The 24,921-nt window shown below is 38.8% G+C and overlaps 1 protein-coding gene and 1 pseudogene across 1 annotated transcript; one reads left to right on the top strand and one right to left on the bottom strand.

The window, feature by feature from the left end:
• Positions 1-689: 689 nt before the first annotated feature.
• On the bottom strand, positions 690-1,628 carry LOC142446569 (olfactory receptor 4C5-like). Its single transcript, XM_075548316.1, has one exon. It carries the CDS (start codon positions 1,626-1,628, stop codon positions 690-692), a length of 939 nt encoding a protein of 312 aa, XP_075404431.1.
• On the top strand, positions 1,627-17,407 carry LOC142445763 (lys-63-specific deubiquitinase BRCC36-like; annotated as a pseudogene).
• The last annotated feature ends 7,514 nt before the right edge of the window (positions 17,408-24,921 follow it).

Raw genomic sequence — 24,921 nt, 5'->3', positions numbered from 1 at the left:
TCTACTTTGACTTTAGTAGTTGAGAATCAAGATATTCATATTCAACAAAATACCATCAGGCTTTTTATTTAAATAACTTAATTACTTTTGCCTAATTACATGGATGACATTATAACTCAACTAAAGGATGCAAAAAGTATAACAGTTAATCAAATTACATATCAATTATATATATGAAATTTTTTGTAGAATTGTTCTACTGAATATATAATGCTGTGAATTTTTAATACATTGTGACAATTTAATTTTGATTATAAATGTATCTTTGACCATTAAAGGAGCCCTGGTGCCACATGGTTGACACTTTGAGCTGCTTACCAGAAGGTCAGCAGTTGCAAACCACAAATGCTCCTCAGGAGAAAGATGAGGCTTTATCCTCCAGTAAAGAGTTACAATCCTACAATCCCACGGGCACAATTCTGCCCTGTCCTAGAGTGTTGCTATGAGTCAGAATAGACTCAATGACTATGAGTTTGGTTTGATTTTGACCAATAATTTGTTAATGGGAAGAAGTTTTTAATTGGAAAGAATTTTAGTTGTCATATAATCAGATTTTGATATTTTCAGAATAAAAAAGGCTATTAAGGTTCACAGATATCAATAAGAACTAAATAAACTTCAGCCTACATAGCCTGACATCAAGGCCAGGATTGGATTAGTCATACGTGTTCTTAAACATGAATTGTTCTCTAATCATTTGAATTTTTACTTAAAATCACTCTGTGGCACCAGAGCTTCCTCATTGCATTTTTCACCTCTGAATTTCTGAGGGTGTAGATTAGAGGGTTTAACATGGGGGTGACCATAGTGTAAAACACAGCCACTGCTTTGTCAATGGGGAAGGTGACTGTGGGTCGAAGGTACACAAATATGCAAGGTACAAAGAATAAGGTGACTACTGTAATATGCGATGTACAGGTAGAAAGTGCCTTTCGTTGTCCTTCAGAGCTGCGACGTCTTAGGGAGCAAAGAATGACTACATAGGAGGCGATCACAAAAGAGAAAATGAGCATACACAGTAGTCCACTGTTGGCAGCAACAAAGAGTCCAAAGATGTGTGTGTCAGTGCAGGCGAGTTTTAGCAGAGGGAAAAGATCACAGATAAAATGGTCGATCACATTGGGACCACAGAAGGGTAACCAGACCATAAAAAGAACTTGAATCAGACCATGAAGAAATCCTCCAGCCCAGGCCAGGGCCACCAGGAGGCCACACATGTGTCGGTTCATTGTGGTCATATAGTGCAGGGGTTTGCAGATGGCCACATAGCGGTCATAAGCCATCACCACGAGTAGAAGGATCTCTACCCCTCCAAAGAAATGCTCTGTGAAGAGCTGAGTCATGCACCCATGGAACGAGATGGTTTTCTTTTCAGCCAGTAGGTCAATCATCATTTTGGGGGCAATGGTTGATGTGAAGATTCCATCAGTGACAGACAGGAATGACAGAAAAAAATACATGGGGGAACCCAGGGCTGGGCTGGTGGTGACAGTCAGGATAATGAGGAGGTTTCCGGTCACGTTGAGCAGGTAGATGATTGCGAACACAGCAAAGAGGAGTTTCTGCACATCCGGGTCCTGTGTCAGGCCGAGCAGAATGAATTCTGTCACATTGTTCTCTCTCGCCATGCATCCAGTGTGGCATTTGGAAACTGGTTTACCTGCAAATGATACAAGGATTTTAATGATGACAGGTAATTAAACTGAATAGTTTTAGTCAGAGTTGTCTGTTTCTGTTAAGACTGATGGAAAGCCCCAGCTACGTCCCATTGGAGTATAGTTTTGGGCACATAATGGATATGTAGGAACCCTGGTGGTGGAGTAGTTACTCCTTTGGCTCTGATGTGAATTATTGGCAGTTTGAAACCACCTGCAGCTCTGCAGAAAGACTGGAGTTTCTACTCCCGTAAACAGTTCCAGCCTCAGAAATGCACAGGGGTTGCTATGAGGTAGCATGGACTCGATGGCAGAGTTTGGTTTGATTCTGAGCCTTCTTTTACACCTACATTTGAACATTCACATCACTATACCCACATTTACACCTATCCACACATTCATGCATACATACAGCCACACCACACATACACAAAGACAACTCATACCTGTATTTCCACGCACTAATGCACATACTTTCACACAAACTCACACATATGCACAGTCATTGCAAATGAATTTACTTATAATCACTCACATGCACACAAAAGCATACATATATACTCTCACAGAGGGAATCACACATTTACATACACTTAAACACACATATATGTGATTTATTACCATTGACATGCATGACACCTTCTCTGTGCCTATGAATGGGTAAACCTATTTCAGCCATTGCCTTACTATTTTATCTCACAGAATGACAGGAATAAAGAAGCACCCACAGAGGGGAGCAGGAGCTTGAATTCATGAAAATCCTCTGAGCTCATCCCTGTTTCAGTGACGAATGCTGCTGAGGCAAACTTGTTAGAGGGCGAATGTAAATCAGCAGGTGAGTTTAATTTCAAATTAGGAATTAGTCATACTTCCAAATGAACAGAACTGAAAACATGTTTGAGGCCACTGTGGAAGTCAGATTTATGAGCTTATTCTACATACTAACAGAATTTTGTAAACCTAGCTTATTTTTGTCTTTAATATTATAAATTATCCAAGACATTTGGAAAAAGGATACCTGAAGGCAATAAGTCAGAAAACAGGGTGCAATATACCCCTAAATTTATTTCAAAATTTTACAACTTCTGTCACATTCATTTAGATTTCAAAAGTCACTTTAAGGAAGATTGTGAACTATCCTCTGCCTCTCTCCAGAAGACACAGTTTCAAATTGTGGAGAAAAGGAAGCACCGTAATTCATTGGGCAGAGCATGCTTTTCAGGCGTCAGTTTGGAAGAGTCTGGATTGCTGTGTACTTTTCCATTGGGATATGGACTTAGACATAAGTAATACATTCTTCACTTTCTCCATATTCTTCCTTATTTCCTCCAGTTTATCAGAATCAAATGGACACTGTTCTGGTTTTTAACTTTTCTGTGAATGACGAGTCAGGCTTAGTAAGACTAAGACCCTTCTTTACTATGGCTACTAATCAGTGATTGTTATATTAATTATGTTTTTTTCCATATATTTCCAAATTATTCCTAAAATATCAAAAGTTGAGATTATCAGATATATAAGTTGTATCCTTAACCCTTTGCCTACTGCAATAATAAGACAGAGAATCAGCGAAGCAAGTGCTCAGTTCAAGAGCCTAGAAACACAACCAGTTATATTTGAGAAACATTTGAATGCAAAATTGAATACATAAGACAAATGAAAAACACACTTGATAAATTCAGAAGCTTTTTGTTTCAGATTTAAAACTGCTGATAAACCTGATGAACATAGTTGAGCACATTAAATTTTAAGTTTAGTCTCTCAAAAGAATATTAATTTTAAAGACATGTAAAATATGATGTATAGTTAAGTGAGTGAATTAAAACATTTTCAAAATAATTTCCAGTCATTTTCCTAATATAGAAAAAAGTAGGAAAAGAAAAAAACAAAATTCAAATAATTCATGTATTAGGCTTAAAATAAAGCATAAATCTGCTCATGAACTTCAGAAAGTAGTGTGATAGGTAAGTAATAACCTCTGATGAGGAAGGGCACATCAAGATAAAGATGCAGTGACATAAACATGATGGATTACAAAACATAAATATTTACAGCAAGTGTGATACACAATGAATATGCTAAAAATAGCACTTACAAATAAAACTCTATTCACAGAGTGTAAGGATGACAAAATACTGAAAAGGTAATTCTCAGAAAAAAATAAGCAGGTAAAACATCGATCAGGTAAATGCAAGTTAAAAATAATGATATACTTCTATCCATCAAAGTGAAAAGATTTATGACAGTTATGTTATGCAGTACTTGTATTTGTGTTTTGATAGCTAATATTCTGGAAAAAAGCACTAGACAAAGTGTTTTATATATGAAGGACTTGAAGTACTTCCTGAAGAAAATCAGACTGCAGCCTTCGGTATGGATTGTAACCCAATGTAATGAAACTGAAAATCCTCAAACGGGATCCGCAGACAATCACACGATAACTGAAGAAACAACATTGAAGTGGTCAAGGACTCCATTTTCCTTGGATCCACCAGCAACATTAATGGAATGCGTGGTCAGGAAATTGAATGATGTATCTCATCGGGCAAATCTGTTGTAAAAAAAACTTCTTTGTATTAAAGAGCAAAGCTATCACTTTGAGAATGAAGGTGTCCCTAGTCATGGGATTTTCCATCTCATCTAATGCTGTGAGAGCTAGACAATGAATAAAGAAGACTGTAGAACAATTGATGCATTTGATTTATGGTGTTGATGAAGAATATCAAAACTACCATGGACTGCTGGAAATTTATTTTCTTGAATGAGGTACAACCAGGGTGCTCCTTAGCAACATAGAAACAACGCTTAGGGTGTGTGATTAGGATCGGGAAGTGCCTGGAAAAGACATTATGCTTAATAAATACAGATCTGTGAAAAATAGGAAGACTCTTGATGAGCAGTATTGATGCAATGGTTGCAACAATAGCATTAAAATGAACAATAATTGTGAGGATGCCCACGAGCAGGCAGTGTTTTGCTTGCTAAAAGGTGAAACTAATTTGACAGTCACTGAATCTAATCGTCAATGTGAAGTACATTATTTAATTGTTCAAATTATTGTGTGTGCTTCAGGCAGGTGGACACTGAAGCATTATGAAGAAGAATTTTTGATGTGGAAAATGTTTATGCTGGATCATTGAGTGGATATTGGATATAAAATGGGACATATATTATGATCTCAGTTGTCTCAATAAAATATATTCATATAATAATGTGATAAACATATGTTAAATATTTACATCTTTAAAATGTTTTTGAATTCACATTTTCTAAATAGGACTATGATACCTTTCCAATATTCAAATGATTGAACAAAAAAGATTTATTATTATTTTTTATCTCAGGACTGGGATTACAGCTAATTGGCTGCTTAAAAATTTTTTTATAGATTAGATATGCTGGTCATTATTTATAAAAATGCATGACATAAAATAAAAAATTTAAAGTTAAAGATCCAATGTACCTTGAACTTTGAAAGAAAATACTAATAAAGAAGTCACATTTATATCTTCTTCTCTGAATAGAGTTGAAGAAGAAAAAACAGGTTCCTTAATGACAAATCACCATAATTGCGGTACACAGTGGCAATGAGTTAGCCATTCCTGACCCAGAACTCCCTGCTGCTTTGCAGGTTCCTTCATTTCCAGCTGTACTCTAATGTTTTGTTTTTCTTCAGCTAGTGGTTGGAAGTGAGAGACTGCCTCAATAACACTGAGTTCATGGCTGAGTTTACTTTTGCTCCACAGGCTCACACCTTTCCGTGAGTGTGCTCACAGGATCCCAGCTCAGACAATCATTCCTTTAGTGAGAACACTCCCAGAGTTTTAGGCTTCAAAAATACACCGGGACAATTCTTACCAACTGGGGACATCTGCCTCCAAGCTTCCCTACTACACGATTGCCTGTCTTGCTTTCTTGGTGACCAGATGAATTTTGCTGTATAAGTTACTTGATCTGAGCTCTCGTCTGATTTTACACCCTGAAAACTGTAGGCTATTTTAAAGTAGAGAAATTAGGAATTTGGAATATCATGAATTCAGCAACAATTGAAACTTGCCTTGCAGTTGAGGTCCCTGAAGGCAGCTCCTTGAAGGCGTTTTCTCAGAAAGGCAGTGATAGGCATTGAGACAGGGAGTGCCTCTGGTTCCAGGGAAACTGGCTCCAACTAGGCTGGCGACTCAGAGCCAAAGAGCATCTATTACCCAAGGCTTGTGGTCCTTATGATCTTCCGTATGATTCAACAACCCTCTTATTAACAACATGATCATGTGTGAATTCAGGGAAATATTTAAACAGATTAGGACTCAAGTGCAAGAACTGGTGCTGCTTTGAGTTCCATCCCCCAGAGGTTTAGAATTAGCAATAGGAGCCAAGATGTCAATCAAACCAGTTCACTGTGTTCTCTCTTGAGATGATAACATTTGTGACCTAGTGGGTGGAAAACAGCTGAGGTGAGTGAGTGGAGTGTCTGTGGCTGTGGTTGGGATATGCGATTTAGAGTCTTACAGAAAATCCACAGAATGTTTTAGTTATGATTGCAGGATCTAAGGAGATTTTATAAACCAACATCAAAAACATCTGGTTCACAGAGGCAGGGGAAGGACCATGTAGGATTATTTGTGAAAACATCGATATGTAGGATAGAGAAACGGCTTTTTAATATATGTGTAAATATATATATGAATTATACATAAATCTTTAAATATATAAATCAGAATCATGCTTTAGAGTATGAATTTTGGAGTTCAATACACATTGCTGTCTCCTATTTCTGTTTATTAATTTAGTTCCTCTGGGAAAGTTCTTCAGCCTCTTTTTATATTAGTTTCCACAACGACAAACAGAATGATAAAGGTAGGTGTGGTGGACATTACATGAGATAATATAGGCCAAAGGCTTAGCATGGTTCCTAGGAGAAGGGACAGGTTTACTTCTGTCTTTTGTCATCCCTACAGGAAGCCCAAGCTCATGGTGTATGCAACCGAGGTTCTAGCAAAATGACCTCAACTGGGAGGTGTCACTCATGTTCTTGACACGTGGTTGATGAGATTCTGGGCACATACTGAAATTAGGAGACAAGAAAGGCCAAGTTTTGGAATATGGGTTACTGATTCCCAGGCTGTTATTCTGTAACTAGTGCATTTCCATACGTATTTGATATTTTCTGCACTAAAAATCTGAGACTGAAATTGAGTGTCCTTGAAAGATTGTTCAGAGGTCAAGTGCATGTTGGGCAATCAGAAGTAACCACTACATGGGCCCTTTTTATCAGTACTCTGCTAAGTGTAGCATCTCATCTGATATTTCAAGAATCATCATAAATGAGATACTGCATTTCCATTTTGTGAAGAAACAAATTAATTGATGTTCACTGTGAGCATCATTTGGTCACAGTTCACAGCTAGAAGTTGGCAGAGGTCACATTTACAAATTATATTGAGTAAATCTTCTGTACAAGACTGTTTTAAAGTGTTGGAAAGCAAGGACATTACTTTGAGGACCAAGGTACGCCTGTTCCAAAGCATGGTTTTTTCAGTCACTTCATGGGCACGTGAAAATGAGACATGGAATAACGAAGAAGAACCGATGCATTTGACTTAAGGTGCTGGTGAAGAATGTTGACAGCACTACAGGCTGCCAAAAGAACAAACAAATCTCTCTTGGGAGAAATATAAGCAGAATGCTCCTTCGTGGCAAGGGTGACAAAACTTAGCCTCGTGTACTTTGGACATGTTGTCAGGAGAGACCAGTCCCTGGAGAGAACACCCTGCTTGGTAAAGTGGAAGGGTATGAAAAAAGAGGGAGACCCTCAGGGAAATGGATGGACACAGTGGGCCCAGCAATGGACTCAGACATATCACCAATTGTGATGTTGGGCAGGGCATGGCCATGCTTCGTTCTGTGGTCCGTAGGGGTGATATGATCCAGAACCAACTTGCTATGACCTCAAAACCACATTTTCCTGACAAGTAGGAGGCAAATACTTTTTCTGATATAAAAGGAAAGTCTGTAGGGAAGTGGCTATAAGGAATTGGTAAAGATTTAGAACATGTTCTGAGAAGAATAGAAGAAACACTCCCAAATCACCAGGAAAGATATGCAAGGACCACCGAAGGCCTGCTTCCCATGAGAGCTCATCATTTCATAGGCACTTAGCCTCTGATTGCATCCTTTCCTTCAGCTTTGTTTTGTCAGGTAGGTAAGGTGAAAAGAGATGATAAATTATACAATTTTGACTTGAATAGTGCATGTAGTGTGGTGTGTTCTACTGAAGCAGAAAAAGGCTTTAATTGGAATTGACTTTGTAAGGATTTTTATTTATATATCCCATATGAGTTGAGAGTTAAGAGGAATTCAAAAGCTATCTTGAGCTACTTTCTTGATTCTATAAGTTTTTTTAAATGCAAAGTTAATTAATGCATTAGCCAGGTTAAGCTGTGTTGTGCTGTGGCAACAAATGGACCCAACCATCACTGTGTCTTACCAAATAAAACTTTCTTTCCTTCTCAGACAAAATCCACTCTAATTTTAGAGATTATTACAGCAGCTGACTGCCATGTAATTATTCATCAATCCAGATTGTTTTTTCTGTGTATACCTTCAACTCGTATATGAGGGCTATTACCCCCTCGCCCATGTAAAACAATTCCCAGAATTTTCTTTTCTTTTTTTTAAGTGATTTTATTAGGGACTCATAGAACTCATATCACAATCCATACATACATCAATTGTGTAAAGCACATTTGTATATTCATTGCCCACATCATTCTCAGAATATTTGCTCTACATCTATACCCCTAGCATACGCTCTTCAGTTACATCTCCCTCCCTGCTTCCCCTTCCCTCATGAACCCTTGAGAATTTATGTTATTATTTTTCATATCTTGCACCGTCCCACGTCTCCCCTCACTCACTCTTACATTGTCCGTCCCCCAGGGAGGAGGTTATATGTAGATCCTTATACTCTGTTCGCCATTTCCAACAGCCCCCCTTCATCCCTCAGTATCGCAATTCATATCACTGGTCCTGAAGGGATCATCTGCCCTGGTTTCCCTGTGTTTCCATTTCCTATCTGTAAGTGTACATCCTGAGTTCTAGCGTGATTTCCAAAGTGAAATTGGATCATGATGGTGGTGGTAGTGGTGGTGGGGGGAAGCATTAAGGAACTAGAGGAAAGTTGTATGTTTCATCGTTGCTACATCGCACCCTGACTGACTCGTCTTCTCCCAGAGACCCTTCTGTAAGGGGATGTCCAGTGGCCTACAAATGGGCTTTGGGTCTCCATTCCACACTCCCACCTCATTCATAATGATATGATTTTTTTGTTCTGCTGATGCCTGATACCTGATCCCTTAGACACCTCGTGATTGCACAGGCTGATGTGCCTCTTCCATGTTGGATTTGCTGCTTCTGAGCTAGATGGCAACTTGATTACCTTCAAGCCTTTAAGATCCCAGATGCTATATCTTTTGATAGCTGGGAACCATTAGCTTTCTTCAACACATTTGCTTAGGTACCCATTTGTCTTAAGCAATTGTATCAGGGAGGTAAGCACACAATGATATGACTTTTTTGTTCTTTGATGCCTGTTAACGGATCCCTTAGGCACTTTGTGATCATGTAGGCTGGTGTACTTCTTCCATGTAGGTTTTGTTGCTTCTGAGTTACATGGCTGCTCGATTACCTTCAAGCCTTTAAGACGCCAGATGCTGTATATTTTAGTAGCCAGGCACCATCAGCTTTCTTCATCACATTTGCTTATTCACCCTCTTTGTCTTCAGCGATTGTGTCATGAAGGTAAGCGTCATAGAATACCAGTTTAATAGAACAAAGTATTTTTGCTTTGAGGGAGTACTTGAGTGTACTCCAATGTGTATCTAGTACATTAGTACTAAACCTGTAAATATATGCACATAGATCTATTTACCTATCCTCATAAATAGATATACTTACATATGTACATTCCTTTATTTAGACCTCTATAAATGTCGTTTGTCAGAGGAAGCCAGCCCCTAACACATCATTACGGGTCCGGTAGGCACAATTGTACAGCAATAATAAGTGAAGATCATAGTAAAGTTACAGAGAACATTAGAGATTGAAGAGAAGTATTGAAATAAATGGAGTCAGACACAATTTATGTTAGCATGCTCACCTCAGCCCCGTTTGGTGGTCCACGTGGAGGAGAGAGAGATTTTAATGCTAGCCCAGGCTTTTTGTATTCTCTGGGGACATGCAAGCCCCCTAATTACAGGTGAGGACATACGTCACAGGAAGGGGCTGTGCTATAGTTTATACAGTAATGAGAGGGGGTGGTCTAGGAACATACATGCAATAGGAAGAGGAGGGATTGGGGTTATACATGTGACAAGATGGGCAGATCCTAGATTCAAGTTGGCAGCCTAGCCTTAGTCATCCTTGGGTGGGTTTGACCTCTCTGATGTCTCCTACAAGGAAACAGACAACTACTAACCTTATCAGAAGGGAGTGGGCCATATTTGTTGTGGGATAAACAGTGGTCACTCCTTGCGCTAGATGGTTGATAGCTCTCAGGGAGAATAACCCCTGACCTACTTCTGATGACCTCCAAGTGTATCATCATTCGCAAGCAGTTGGGCATATATTTGGGGGAGACAGCTTGGGAGAAATACTTCTGTATCCCACAGTCTTTTGCCTCCTAGCTCTTTCCTCTATTTCCATTGACTTTCTCTTGTCCCACTATCATGCTCAGTCTTCATTTGGCTTTCAGTAATTTCTCTTGGTTAAATTACCCTTGATCACATCCTACCAGGCCTCCTACACACTCCTCACCACTGATTTGGATCATGTGTTGTTCCCTTGTCCCTGGTTTTGTTAACACCACTACCTTTTCCCCTACCTACTTCTCTCCCATCTCCTCCCGGAACTGTTGGTCCCATTGTTTTCTCCTCCAGATTGATCCAGCCTATCTTATTTAGACATATCTGTAGAGATACTAACATGCACAAAAACAAGACAGAGCAAAACTGAGCAACAACATAAAACAAAACAACAACCACAAGCCAATGACAAAAAAGCAAAACAAAACAGAAAAAAGAAAGAAAAGCTTGTAGCTAATTCAAGGATTGTTTGTTGGCCTTTAGGAGTGTTTTCAATCCAGTCTGTTGGGGCACCATGCCCTGGTCCCAATGTCCACCTTCAGCATTCCCTGGGGACCTCGCCACTCCGTTCCCTTGCTGTTCTTTTGCACCCACTTATTGTTTTGCATCAGTGTGGCGGGATCAGATCTGGCTCAATTACCACATTGTGTCACCAGTGTTGTCCCCTGAAGGGATATGGCTCAGTGAGGGACATTGTGTTTCATAGTGGGACTGGCCATGAGATTCTAGACATCCTTTGGGGACAATCTGGGGAGCAAAGATTTTTCCAAGACTTTGTCAGTGTCTTCCAAGTTCTTGAATTCACTGGAGAACAATCCTTCATAGTACTGTGTAATTATCCTTTTGGTTTCATTAGGGTCTGTTGTAATGTCCCCTCTCTCATCCCTCATTCTTGCTATTGAAATTTGTTCCCTCCTTTCTTTGATTAGGTTTGCCAGCCATGATTTTTATTATTTCTTTTCTTTTGCTATTAGTGGGATTGTCCTGCTGACTCTGCTCCAGTTGTTGCAAATTTTGTGCCAGCATATCAATCATGTCTCTCTTCCTTTCTCAGGAGTGCATGTATTGCTATGAAATTTTCTCTGATAACTGCCTTTGCTGTTTCCCAAAAGTTAGGTTTGTCACTTCCTCATTTATGTTGGTTTCTAGAAATATCCAAATTTTATCTCTGATCTGTGTCAGTACGCACACCTTTTGCAACAGAGAGTTATTCACCCTCCAATTGTTTGCTCTTGTTTTCTTCGTCTTCCTTTTGTTGATTTCCAGTCTTATGGCACAGTGGTCAGAGAGACAGGTCTGTATGATATCAATGCCTTAAATTTATGTAGAGTCCCCTTATGCCCCAGCATGTAGTCTATCTTCGAATATGTGCCATGCGGGCTTGAAAAGAATGTGAATTTTTGTGTTTGATTAAAAGCTCTGTAAATATCTATCAGGTCAAATTTTCTAATTGTAGTGCTTAGATCTCTAACCTCCTTGTTGAGTTTCTTTCCCTGTGATCGATCTTTATCAGAGAGGGGTGTGTTGAAGTCACCCAATATATTTGTTGAAGCTGTGATTTCTTTTTTCAACTTTTGGAGTGTTTGGTTGATGTATTCAGCTGGTCTCTCATTTGGGGAATATATGTTTGCAATGCTTCGTGGTTCTTTGTCTACTATTCCCATGAGCATTATATAGCGTCCCTCCTTATCCCTTTTCATGGTTTGCACTTTGAGGTCAATTTTATCCGCGATTAGGACTGCAACCCGTGCTCTTTTTGAATTGCTCTTTGCTTGGTATGCCTTTCTCCAGCCTTTGATTCTCAGTCTATTTTTGTTTGTAGCATTGAGATGTGTCTTATGTGGGCAGCAGATTGCTGGTTTGTGTTTTCTAAGCCAGTCAGCTAGCCTCAGTCTTTTAATGCCTGAGTTCAGGCCATGGATATTTGGGGTTATTTTCTTCATCTCCAGACTCTGATTTCTTCTTGGCATTGTGTGTTTTCCTAACTTCCTTTGTTATTAGTGTGTTGTGCGCACACGTGTGTGTGTGTTTCATTCTTGACTTCTTTCCATCCTTAAGCCCATGCTATCTTGGGTTCTCTTTTCGCTTTGTTGCCTGATGGGTGAGGTGGTTCTATGTGGTGGTCTCTTATTTATGCTTGGTGAGTGTTGTTCTTCTGCCCATACTGGGTCGGCAAGGATCTTTTGTAGGGCTGGGTTTCTTCTAACACATTCTTTGAGTTTTTCCTTATCTGGAAACTCTTACTTTTTCATCTATATTGATCAATTATATGGCTGGGTAGAGTATTTCTGTGTTTGCATTGTTTTCCTTCAAACTTTGGAATATTATTTCATTCTCTGCTCTTTTTTCATAGTTTCTGCTGATGAGCTTGTGAAGATTCGTATTTGGGAACCTTTATATGTGACTGCTTGATTTTCCGTAGCTGCTCTCATGATTTTCTCCTTTTCCTCAAAGTTGAATAGTTTAACTATTATGTGCCTTGGTCACTTCTTCTTGGGATTTAGTCTAGTTGGTGTTCTTTCAGGCTCCTGAAGGTTTGCCTGGTTTTCAACTATTAAGCTGGGGAAGTTTTCCTCCAAGAATTTTCTTACTCTTGTTGCAGATGACTTCTTTGTTGTGTCTTCCTCTGGTAATCCAATCATTCTATTGTTGTTCCTCTTCAGAGCATCGGACATAGCTTTTAGGTTTTCTTCAGCTTCTTTCCACACAGCACTGACCTTGTAAGCTGTGTTCTGTATCACAACAATTTATGTAGCAGTTTTCCTGAGCAGGAAACAAAAATTCACAGCTGCACACTGTTCTCTTAAATAAGCCTTCATGAAAAAGGTTTGTATGAAACTGCTGATATGAAAAATTCACTGCGATCACAAAGTACCTTCCTAGCCTATGCCACTGGGTGCACTAACTCAGAGAAAATTGTGCGATGCTTGCTTAATGGGAGAAACACACACTGTGAAGCTCTGTCCAGCAGAGCTTTATCTGTTTTTTTTTTATGTACCCCCTTGTATATGCAGGACTGTTCTAGGAAGCAGAGCATGATTATTTACTGAACTTCACTGTCAATTAAAGCCCTATGACACAGTTTTGCTTTAAAACACATGGGTATCATCATGAACCAGAATTGACTCCATATTCACCTTTTATTTCTTTGTTATTGCATAATCAACATAAGATACAAAAATCATATCATTGTAAATGTGGGTGAGTGCACAGTGGAGACTCAAAGCCCATCAGTAGCCAACCGGACACCTTCTTACTGAGGATTTGTGGGAGGAGATGAGCCAGTCAGGGTGCAGGGCAGCAGCGATGTAATATAACTTTCCTCTAGTTCTTAAATACTTCCTTCCCCCACTATCATGATCCCAATTCTACCTTACAAATCTGGCTAGATCAGAGGATGTACATTGGTACAGATAGTAACTGGAAGCACAGGGAATCCAGTGCAGATCACTCCTTCAGGACCAGTGGTGAGAGTGGCAATGCCTAGAGGGTGGAGGGAATGTGGGGTACAAAGCAGGAACTGATTATAAGAATCTACGTATAGCTTCCTGCCTGTGGGATGGAAAGCAGAGAAGAGGGCAGGGGGAAGACGTCAGACAGTGTAACATATGACAAAATAACAACAATTTATGAATTATGAAGGGTTCAAGAGGTAGGGGGAGTAGGGAGGGACAGGGAAAGTGAGCAGCCAATATTAAGGGCTCAGGTAGAAGGCAAATGTTTTGAGAATGATTATGGCAACAAATGTACATATGCGCTTGATACAGCTGATGTATGTATGCATAGTGATAAGAATTGTATGAGTCCCCAATAAAATGATTTTAAAAAGATACAGTAGAGGAACAGCAAAAATGATGAAAATCCTTCATAAGATGGAGGATTAGTTTTAGTTCCTTAATGCTTGCCCCACCACCCCACCACCCACCCAACTATCATGAACCCAATTATACCTTATAAATCTGACTAGAGAACATATGTACACTGGCACAGATAAGAGCTTGCAACACAGGGAATGCTGGGCAAATAAACCCCTCATGACCAATAATGAGAGTAGCGACTAAAATTTCAACAAGGAAAATAATCCAGTTAAATTGGGTAGAGGGCATGAAATCGTTACTTCATGACAGAACATATTCAGATGAACAAACATATAAAGATTGTTTTTGTGATGACTAATCACTAGAGTGATGTGAATTAAAACAATGAGCTGAGATTGAAGAGAAGAAGAGAAGAGGGATAAGACTTCAGATGTATCACTTCACCCTGGCCAGAAAACAAAGTTAGAAAAAGCAAAACAGGAAACCACAAATTCGAGTGAGGATGTGAAGAGACTGGCAACATCTTTCTCTGGTGGTAGGAGTGCCAAATGGTGCAGTCGCTATGACAAGCAGCACCATGCTTCCTCAAAGACTGGATAGAGAAATACCACAAAGTTCTGCAATCCATCTACTCTGTGTGTTCCCTAAATTCATAAGATCTGAAACATAAATAGCTATACACATGATCATGAGAACATTATTCACAATAGCAAATATATGGAAACAAAATACATGAACTCAGTGGAAGAATGGATAAATAAACTATCCTATATACACACAATGGAATACTACAAATTCGTGAAAAATATAATGATGAATCTGTAAAACACTTGAGACATGGATTGACCTGAAGGACTTTAGTCTGAATGAAATAACCACAGAAGGACCAATATCGCATGAAACCATTCTGAGAATTTAAGAGAATATTTTCACGCTAAAAGGAACATTCTTTGATCATGTCAAGTGGGGTAGGATGCAGAGGGAAGGTTACAGGTAGACACATATTAGCTTTGTTGAAAATAAATGCATTAGACACTCAGAATGAAATGAGCAAAAAATATGACGGAGGCAGAAAAAACAGTAGGAAACACGGGAGAATTAAAGATAATAAAAGGAAATACTGTTATATATACAATCTTGTGGTAACTTTGGTCTATGGTTACATGTACAGACAAACACAAGCAGGCTGAATGGTTGTAGGAGAATAGGAGTATACCCACATGTATATACACATATGATAGGCTATATGTACATGGGTATTCACTGAGGGACTATGGTGTGGTGGTAATCATGAATCAGCACTACAATTTCTCTGGGGGATTTGTGATTGAGATGAGGCTTTCAATATCCTAAATATTACAGCTTGAGAATCCACTCGGAGCAGCTCTATTATTCTGTCGTGTAGGGGCATTATAGTTAGAATTGACTTGGTGTCAGTGTAAGTAATCTTTGTTGCAGAAATATCTATGAAAGTAGTGGAGCATACAGGGGACAAAGTTATGAAAAGTTTTTAGACATAACCAAATACTATGAGAGAAAAAGTCACTTGGCCTGTGGGTTCAGGATGAAATCTCAGGAGACACCTAGATCAAAATTTCATAATACATTCCACAAAGAAAAAGTTCTACCTTCTATTTTGGTGAGTAGGGAATGGGGTCTTACACGCTCATTAGAAGAAGTGTCTGCAATATAATTATTAGTCTCTGTGTCAGCAGGAAAGAAGAGTGATGAAAATTAAATGCACATAAAAACAATTAGTCCAATAGTCTAATCAACTCCACAAAGGACAGTCTCCAAACTACGAGATCAGAAAAACTAGGTAGTGCCAGCTACAGCTACACTTTCTCTGAAAGAGATAACATCAGAAAGTCTTGAATGGAATAGGATAAAAATGTGGAATAAAGCTCAACACCATAAAAAAAAGACTACTGTCATTGGTAAGACAGAGAGCCTGCTGGAATCTCCAAGACTATGGCCTTTAGTTATCCTTCAGGTAAGGAACTGAACTCAACCACACGGCTCAATTTCAGTAAAACAATGTTTTTGTTGTTGTTAGGATCCCTGAGATGGTTCTGACCCATAGCAACACTATGGATAACAAAATCAGCGCTGCTTGGCCCTAGGCCCTCTTCACAGCATGCCTACGTTTCAGCACATTGTTGCCGTCACGGTATCAATCCATCTTCTTGAGAACCTTCTTTATTCTCAGTGCCCCTGTACTTTACCAAGCATGATGACCTTCAGAGACTAGTCTCTCTTGACAAAATGTCCAAAGTATGTGAAGTGAAGTATCTCCATCCTTGCCTCTTTTGTCAGTCCATTTACTTTCAATATTCTTTACCACCATCATAATTCAAATGCATACTTTCTTCTTAGATCATTTTTATTCAATCACCAACTTTCACATGAAGAGACAGGTGACACAGGCTGTGCACAGAGCACAGAGGAGGAAGAGCAGGTGTTGGGCTGTGCATCCAGGGGTTGAATGATGACATGAGGAGTGATTCAAAATTTGCACCTACTGGAATGGAATTATGGTGAAAAAGTTGGAACTGAGATGGTTGTTCAGATTCGTTTTGTCATTATCTTGCGATGTTCTGATAAAAGGAGGGACCAAGTGGAGATTTCTTCAGGCAATTGTCTGAAGCCTCAAGAGAGGCAGAGAGATTGGCTGAACTCACAGGTCACCCCATTAGGTTGTGGGCTGGTAGCGTTCTCATCCTCATATCAGTGTTTGACCTTCTCATGTAGATGTTTGAACACAAACCATGTACCAGATGAAGAACCAGCTCTAGGACTGAGACTTTTCCTGTCTTATTAAAGATAGAAACACCAAGACTGGATGAGTGCTCGACGCTTGCTCCCAATCCATACAGGCCCAGAGGAGCTCTGCATGGCTTCAAGTCCATGGGACTTCAGCAGCTCGGTCCAGCACATCTCCATGGAGGGCCAGAAGGAAGAGGATGGTATGAGAGAATTGAAACCCCAATCTACATTGTGTTTCTTGTCACCATTGGGAAAGATGGCCTTGAATCAAAAGTGGAATTACTCAAGATCATATGCCAGGAGATGCATACAGATGTGTCTTACACATCTGGACTCAATGACTAAGTTCAATAACAATTTCCTGTTTACTAAGAACCTGTGCATTCAGATGTTCATAGTCAGTGGGCTTCTCCTGCACTGTTTGGAGGACATACTGGAGCAAGATCAATAGCTTTTACAGCAGTTTCAACAACAACAACAAAATAGTAAAAAAGAAGAGCTTATGCAAGAACTTTCTTTCCCAGAATAAGGCAAGAGATGAAATGCGGAAAGACAAAATACCCAGATGTAATATTAATTTTAATAAATCAGTTTTGAAGATGTACAAAGATGGAGGACTCATATTAAGCTAATTTCAAGACTTATCATTAGGCCACAGTAATCAAGACAGTGCTGGCAGGGCACGGACACTGAGAAACAGACCAATACAAATATAGCCAAAAGCAATTAAATAGCGGAAGGATCTCCTTTTTGACAAGTGAGCATCTATAGACCCCCTTCGTGAATATGAACTTCAACCTAAACCTCCTCCATTTCATAAAAATTTCTCAAAAGGAATTGTGAAATAAAAGGCTGTTGAATTTTTAACAGAAAACCTGGATCTATCAAACACTGCTGATGGGAATCTCAAACGGTATAGGCACTCTAGAAAGGAATTTGGAAATGTCTTTTAAAGTTAAACATACACTTGTCATGTGACTCAGTAATTATGCTCCTTCAAATTTATCTCTTAAATGAAAGGCCGTATTTGCATAAAAATGTGCATATGAATTTTTAAACCACTTTCTTTGTAAAAGCCCCAAACTGGAAACAAGCCTTGTAGGAATGAAGAACAGATGAGTGGTTGTCAGAGAAAAGGCTGATGGGGGCACGGCTATGAAAATGCATTCCTTTATGGTTATGGAAACAATCTGTATCTTGATGTAATTACACAAGGCTGCACTGTGTTAAAAGTGCATAGAACAAAGTGTTCTTGAATTGAGTAAGTGCTTGAGTGGAGGCCCAATGTCCATCTGGTGCCTTAGTACTAAATCTATAAATATATGTACATAGGTCTGTTTCCCCTACACTCATATCAATATATTTATATATTATACATTCCAGTCTTTGGACCTCTACAAATACCCTTTGTCACTTAGTTCTTTCTTCAATTTCCTTTTACTTTCCTCTTGTCCCACTATCATACTCACCCTTCATTTGGGTTTCAGTAATTTCTCTCAGTTACCTTGTCCTTGCTGAATCCCTACCAGGCCACTCACACCCCCCTTGTTACTGATTTTGGATCACTTATTGCTCTGCTGTCCCTGGATTGGTCAGCACCACCTACTTAGCCCCCTCCTCCACCTCTCCCGTGTCCCCCTGGAACCATTGGTCCCATTGTTTTCTCCTTCAGACTATTCATCCAGTCTATCTCATCTAGATAGATCTGTAGAGATAATAATATGCACCAAAAACCAAGTCATATCAAGATAGGAAATGAGTGAGAACATAGCTATGACAATAAAAAAGGAAACAAATTACACATAGAAGAATAAATTATTAAAAGAAACATAAAAAGAAAGAAAAACCTGTAAATATATCAAGATCTGATTTTTGATCTCTAGGCATGTCCTTCAATCAGGTCCAATGGGGTACCATGCTTTGGCCTCAGAGTCTGTCCTTTGTACTCCCTCAGGGGCTCCCTGCTCTGCTCCCATGGTTGCTCTGTCACATGCTTTTAGTTGCTTGCCTCAGTGTCACAGGATCAGTCTGGGCCAGTCCCGGCCCTGAGTCTCCAGTGTTGTCCTCCTTAGGGCTCTGGATGCACACCTTCCTGACACAATTGCTGAAGAACAATGTGTGCATAAGCAAATGTGGTAAAGAAAGCTGACGGTGCCCGACTATCAAAAGATATAGCTTCTGGGGTCTTAAAGGCTTGAAGATAAACAAGAGGCCATCTAGCTGAGAAGCATCAAAACCCACCTGGAAGAAGTACACTTGTTGGCTGACCACGAGGTGTAGAAGGGACTAGTTATCAGACATTAAAGAACTAAAAGTCATATCAGTGGGTGCCCACCTTCCTGATATGACCACTGAAGACAAACGTGTGCAAATGTGGTGAATAAAGCTAATGGTGCCTGGCTGTCAAAAGATATAGCATCTAGGGTCTTAAAGTCTTGAAGATAAATAAGTGGCCATCTAGCTGAGAAGCATCAGAGCTCACTTGGAAGAAGCAAACCAGCCTGTCTGACCAAAAGTTCAGAAGGGACCAGTTATCAGACATCAAAGAACTAAAAATCATATCAATGGGTGTCCACCTCCCTGATACGATGAATGAAGACACACGTGTGCATAAGGAAATGTGGTGAAGAAAGCTGACGGTGCCCAGCTATCAAAAGATACAGCATCTGGAGTCTTAAAGGCTCGAAGATAAACAAGTGCCATCTAGCTGAGAAGCAACAAAGACCACATGGAAGAAAAACACCAGCCTATATGACCCTGAGCTGTCGAAGGGATCAGGTATCAAGCATCAAGGAACAAAAAATCATATCATTGAAAATGTGGGTGAGTGCAGAGTGGAGACTCAAAGCACACTGGTAGCCAACTAGACATCCATTACTGAAGGGTTATGGGGAGGAGATGAACCAGTCAGGATGCAGGGTAGAAATGATGAAACATATAACTTCCCTCTATTTCTTAAATGCTTCCTCCCCTCTAGCCACCCCCATTATGATCCCAATTCTACCTTACAAATCTGGTTAGACCAGAGGATATACATAGGTACAGATAGCAACTGGAAACACAGGGAATCTAGGACAGATGTCTCCTTCAGGACTAGTGGTGAGAGTGGCGATGCCTGGAGGGTGGAGAGAATTTAGGGTAGAAAGGGGGAACTGATTACAAGAATCTACGTATAGCCTCCTCCCTGGGGGAGGGACAGCAGAGAGAGGAAGGCAGGGGGAGACGTCGGACAGTGTAATATATGACCAAATAATAATTTATGAATGATAAGGCTTCCTGAGGTAGGGGGGAGTGAGGGAGGGGGAAATGAGCAGCAGATATTAAGGGCTCAAGTAGAAGGCAAATGTTTTGAGAATGAAGATGGCAACAAATATACATATGTTCTTGACACAATGGATGTATATATGGATTGTGATAAGAATTGTAAGAGCCCCCAATAAAATGATTATTTTTAAAAAGTGCATAGAACAACCTGTATACACACAAAAATGAATGCATGTAAAATCTAGTGAAACTGAATAAGGCTATTGTCTAGTTAGCAGTCTTGTACCAATGTAAGTTTTAAAACTTTGAACTTGTTCTGTAATTATGCAGAGCTTTCCTATTGAAAAAAACTAGGCAATGAGTAGAAGACACACATTGTACTATCTTTGCAACATCCTGAATATCTATAATTATTACAAAATAAAAAGGTATGAGTATTAAATTTAAAAAGGTATAGGAACTAAAAAAAATAGGAACAATAAAGATACCAGATGCCAAGGAGAACAAAATGTGTTCAACTCACAAATCAAGACCACTATTCTAGCATTAATTCAAGACCACTATTCTAGAATGACTCAGCATTGTATTAAAATATGAGTAGATGTTGCTTTTATCTTCTGTATTATGCTGGATATTTACTTAAGATTATTCTGTGACTCCAGAGCTTCCTCATTGCATTTTTCACCTCTGCATTTCTGAGGGTGTAGATTAGAGAGTTTAACATGGGGTGACCGTAGTATAAAACACAACCACTGCTTTGTCAATGGGGAAGGTGACTGTGGGTCAAAGGTACACAAATATGCAAGGTACAAAGTATAAGGTGACTACGGTAATATGGGATGTACAGGTGGAAGGAGCCTTCTGCTGTCCTTCAGGCTGTGACATCTTAGGGAGCAAAGAATGAGGACGTAGGAGGTGATCAGAAAATAGAAAATGAGCATGCACATCAGTCCACTGTTGGCAGCAACAAAGAGTCCAAAGGTGTGTGTGTCAGTGCAGGAGAGTTTTAGTAGAGGGAAAAGATCATAGACAAAATGGTCTATGGCATTGGGACCAAAGAAGGGCATCATAGTGTGTGCTTTGTGAGATGGAGGAAGACTTTGTGGATTGGTGTTGGACATATGGGTTAATGGCTTAATGTTTGACTTGTGGGCTTTGGCAGCAGTGGGTTGGGATGTTTTCTTTATGTGCACTTAGCCTTTATATAAAACTCTCTCTTATACAAGAGTTTCTGTTGATTTGTTTCTCTAAAGTACCTAGAATAAAACAAATACTAAGATAGAAAATCAGTGAAACAAGCGCTCAATTCAAGAGGATAGAAAAACAACCAGTTATATTTGAGTTCAATAATGAATACATAAGACAAAAGAAAAGCATACTTTGTAAATAAATTCAACATCTTTTGGTTTCAGATTAAAAACTGCTGATAAACCTGATGAATAGAGTTGAAGATGTTAAATATTAAGGTGAGTCAATTTAAAAAATATTAATTTTAAAGAATATCTAAAATAAGTATAAAGTGAGTAAAACAACACATTTGAAAATTAATTTATAGTCATTTTCTTAATAAAGCAAAAAGTAGGAAAAGAAAAAACAAAATTTATATAACACATGTATTAGAGACTTAAAATGAAGCATAAATCTGCTCATGAGCTTCAGCACGCAGTGTGATAGGTAAGTCCTAACCTCTGATGAGGAAGGGCACATCAAGCTAAAGATGCAGTGACTTGAAACATAAGATAAACGTGATGGAATTATTGTATATAAAGACATGGATTTAAAAAGATAAATATGACAGCAAGTGTGATAAACAACCACTACTCTAGAAATAGCACTTACAAGTAAAATTCTACTCACAGTACTATAAGGATGACAAAGCTACAGAAAAGATAATTCTCAGAAAAAAATAAGCAGGTAAAACAGTCTCCATTGTATTAGTCATCAGAGAAAGGCGAGTTAAAAATAAGGAACTACTTGTATCCGTCAGAGTGAAAGGATTTATGGCAGTTATGTTAAGTAGTATTGTGTTTGTGTGTTAATAGCTAATATTCTAGAAAAGCACTTGACAAAGGGTTTTATACACGAAGGACTTGAAGAACGTGCTGAAGAAAATAAAAGACTGCAGCCTTCTGTATGGATTGTAACTCGATGTAATGAAACGAAAAATCCTCACAATGGGGTCAGCAGACAGTCGCGTGATAAATGCAGAAACAACATTGAAATGGTCAAGGACTCCATTTTCCTTGGATCCACCATCAACATTAATGGAATGCGTGGTCAGGAAATTGAATGATGTATCTCATCGCGCATACCTGTTGTAAAAGACCATTTTGTATTCAAGAGCAAAGCTATCACTTTGAGGACAAAGGTGTACCTGTCTCTAGTCATGGGATTTTCCATCTCATCTAATGCTGTGAAAGTTAGACAACGAACAAAAAAGATCGAAGAACAATTGATGCATTTGATTTATGGTGTTGAGGAAGAATATCGAAACCACCCCAGACTGTCAGAAATTAATTTTCTTGAATGAGATACAACCAGAGTGCTCCTTAGCAACAAAGAAACAAGGCTTAGGGCGTGTGATTAGGATTGGCCAGTGCCTGGAAAAGACATGGTGCTTGATAAAGTGCAGATCAGTGAAAAAGAGGAAGACTCTTGATGAGCTGGATTGTTGCAATGGTTGCAACAATAGCATTAAAATTAACAATAATTGTGAGTATTCCCAGGAGCAGGCAGTGTTTTGCTAGCTAAAAGGTGAAGCCAATTGAACAGTCATTGAATCTAATCATCAATGTGAAGTATTCTCATTTAATTGTTCAAATTATGGTGTGTGCTTCAGGCAGGTGGACACTGAAGCCGTATGAAGAAGTCTTGTGATGTGGAAAATGTTTACACTGGGACATTTTGTGGAAATCAGATATAAAATTGCACATGTATTATGATCTCAGTTGTCTCAACAACTTATATACTTAGAAAAAGTGTACATCAACACATTTTTTATCTGAATTCTGAGATTGAGTATGTTTTTCTTTTCTTTAAACAATTTTAAATTCACATTTTCTATAAAAGGAATATACTACTTTTCCAATGTGTTAAATGATTTAATAAAAATAATTTATCAACACAGGGAATACAAGGCAGATAATCACTTCAGGACCATTGGTGAGAGTGGTGATACTGGGAGGGTGGAGGGAAGGTGGGTTGGAAAGGAGGAACTGATTACAAGGATCTGCATATAACTTCATCCCTGGAGGATGGACAACAGAAAAGTGTGTGAAGGGAGACATTGGACGGGGCAATATATGACAAAATAATAATTTATAAATTATCAAGGGTTCATGAAGATGGAGGGAGTGGGGAGGGAGGGGAAAATCAGGACCTGATGCCAGGGCTTAAGTGGAGAACAAATGATTTGAGAATGATGAGGGCAATGAATGTACAAACGTGCTTTACACGATTGATGTATGTATGGATTGTGAAAATAGTTCTATGAGCCCCTAATAAAATGATAAAAAATGATTTACCATTGTTTTTAATCTCAGGATTGGGTTTATAGATATTTGGCTGCTTTTTCTTTTTGTCAATTAGGTTTGCTGGTATTTATTTATAAAAATCTATGACTACATGTAAATCAAAATAAAAAAATTTAAGTTAAAGGCTCTATATGTCTTTAACTTTGAATGAAGGTACTAATAAAGAAGTCACATTTATATCTTCTTCTCTGAATAGAATTGAAGAAGAACTTTTAGATTCAGTGGTTCAATGCATTTCTTCTATCCTCTTTTGATTCTTCTTGTGTAATTCAATATTTTGTCCATAGAATATTTTGTAATATTTTCCAAATTGAGGTTTTAAGTTTTTCTTAATTTTTGCAGCTTAATATGTGCTGAATTTCCCCTTCCCCTTTGTATTTTTAACTCCAAGTTTTTTACCCATTTCAATACTTTGTCTTCTTCAATCACCCTTTGAAATTTTCTATTCAGGTTTTTCTTCATAATCTCTCCCATTTGCTTTAGCTAGTCAACATTCAAAAGCAAACTCAAGAGTCTTTCTAACATTGTCTTCAATATTTCCTCATCTTTTAAATGACGTTTTGCTTTCTTCATGCATGATGTTCATGTCATCCCACAGTCCATCATGTGTTCTGCAAGTTGCGTTCAGCAAGTCAAATCCATCTTAAGATGTCCTCAAAATTTAGATGGGATCTCCTCAAGGTCATATTTTGGTTTTCATGACCTCGTTTTCATTTTCTTCACTTTCAACTTGAACTGACATATAAGTAACACATAATTAACCCCTGACCTTTGTGGGCTGCGGTATTAAGCTTCCCCATTATCTCTTTCCACTGACATAGTCAATTTGATTCTTGTGCATTCCATCTGGTGAAGTCCATGTCAGTAGTTATGTTGTTGAAAAAGGTATTTGCCTAGGAGGCAAATGACATTTATAGATGTCTAAATACAGGCATGTACATATGTATATGTATATATACTCATATATAATGACAGGGAAACAGAACTATGCACATACATTTACATGCTAAGTACTAAGGTAGCAAGCAGGCATTGGGCCTTGACTCAAGTACTTCCTCAATGTAAGAGCACTTTGTTTGAATAACTCTATATTCTGTAATGCTCGCCTTCATGACACGATCACGGAAGATGAATGAATGCATAAAAAATGTGGTGAAGAAAGCTGATATTGCCCATAAACAAGCAGCTATCTAGCAGAAAAGCAACAAAGCCCACGTGGAAGAAGCACACCAGACTCTGTAATCAA

This window comes from Tenrec ecaudatus, chromosome 4 (assembly GCF_050624435.1).
Source record: "Tenrec ecaudatus isolate mTenEca1 chromosome 4, mTenEca1.hap1, whole genome shotgun sequence".
Lineage (NCBI taxonomy): Eukaryota > Metazoa > Chordata > Mammalia > Afrosoricida > Tenrecidae > Tenrec > Tenrec ecaudatus.
Note: the sequence above shows the minus strand (reverse complement) of the source record. Positions and strands in the feature narration are given on the sequence as shown.

Coding starts and splice junctions, on each gene's coding strand:
- LOC142446569 (XM_075548316.1), bottom strand. CDS start 1,628: ATGGCGAGAGAGAACAATGTGACAGAATTCATTCTGCTCGGCCTGACA.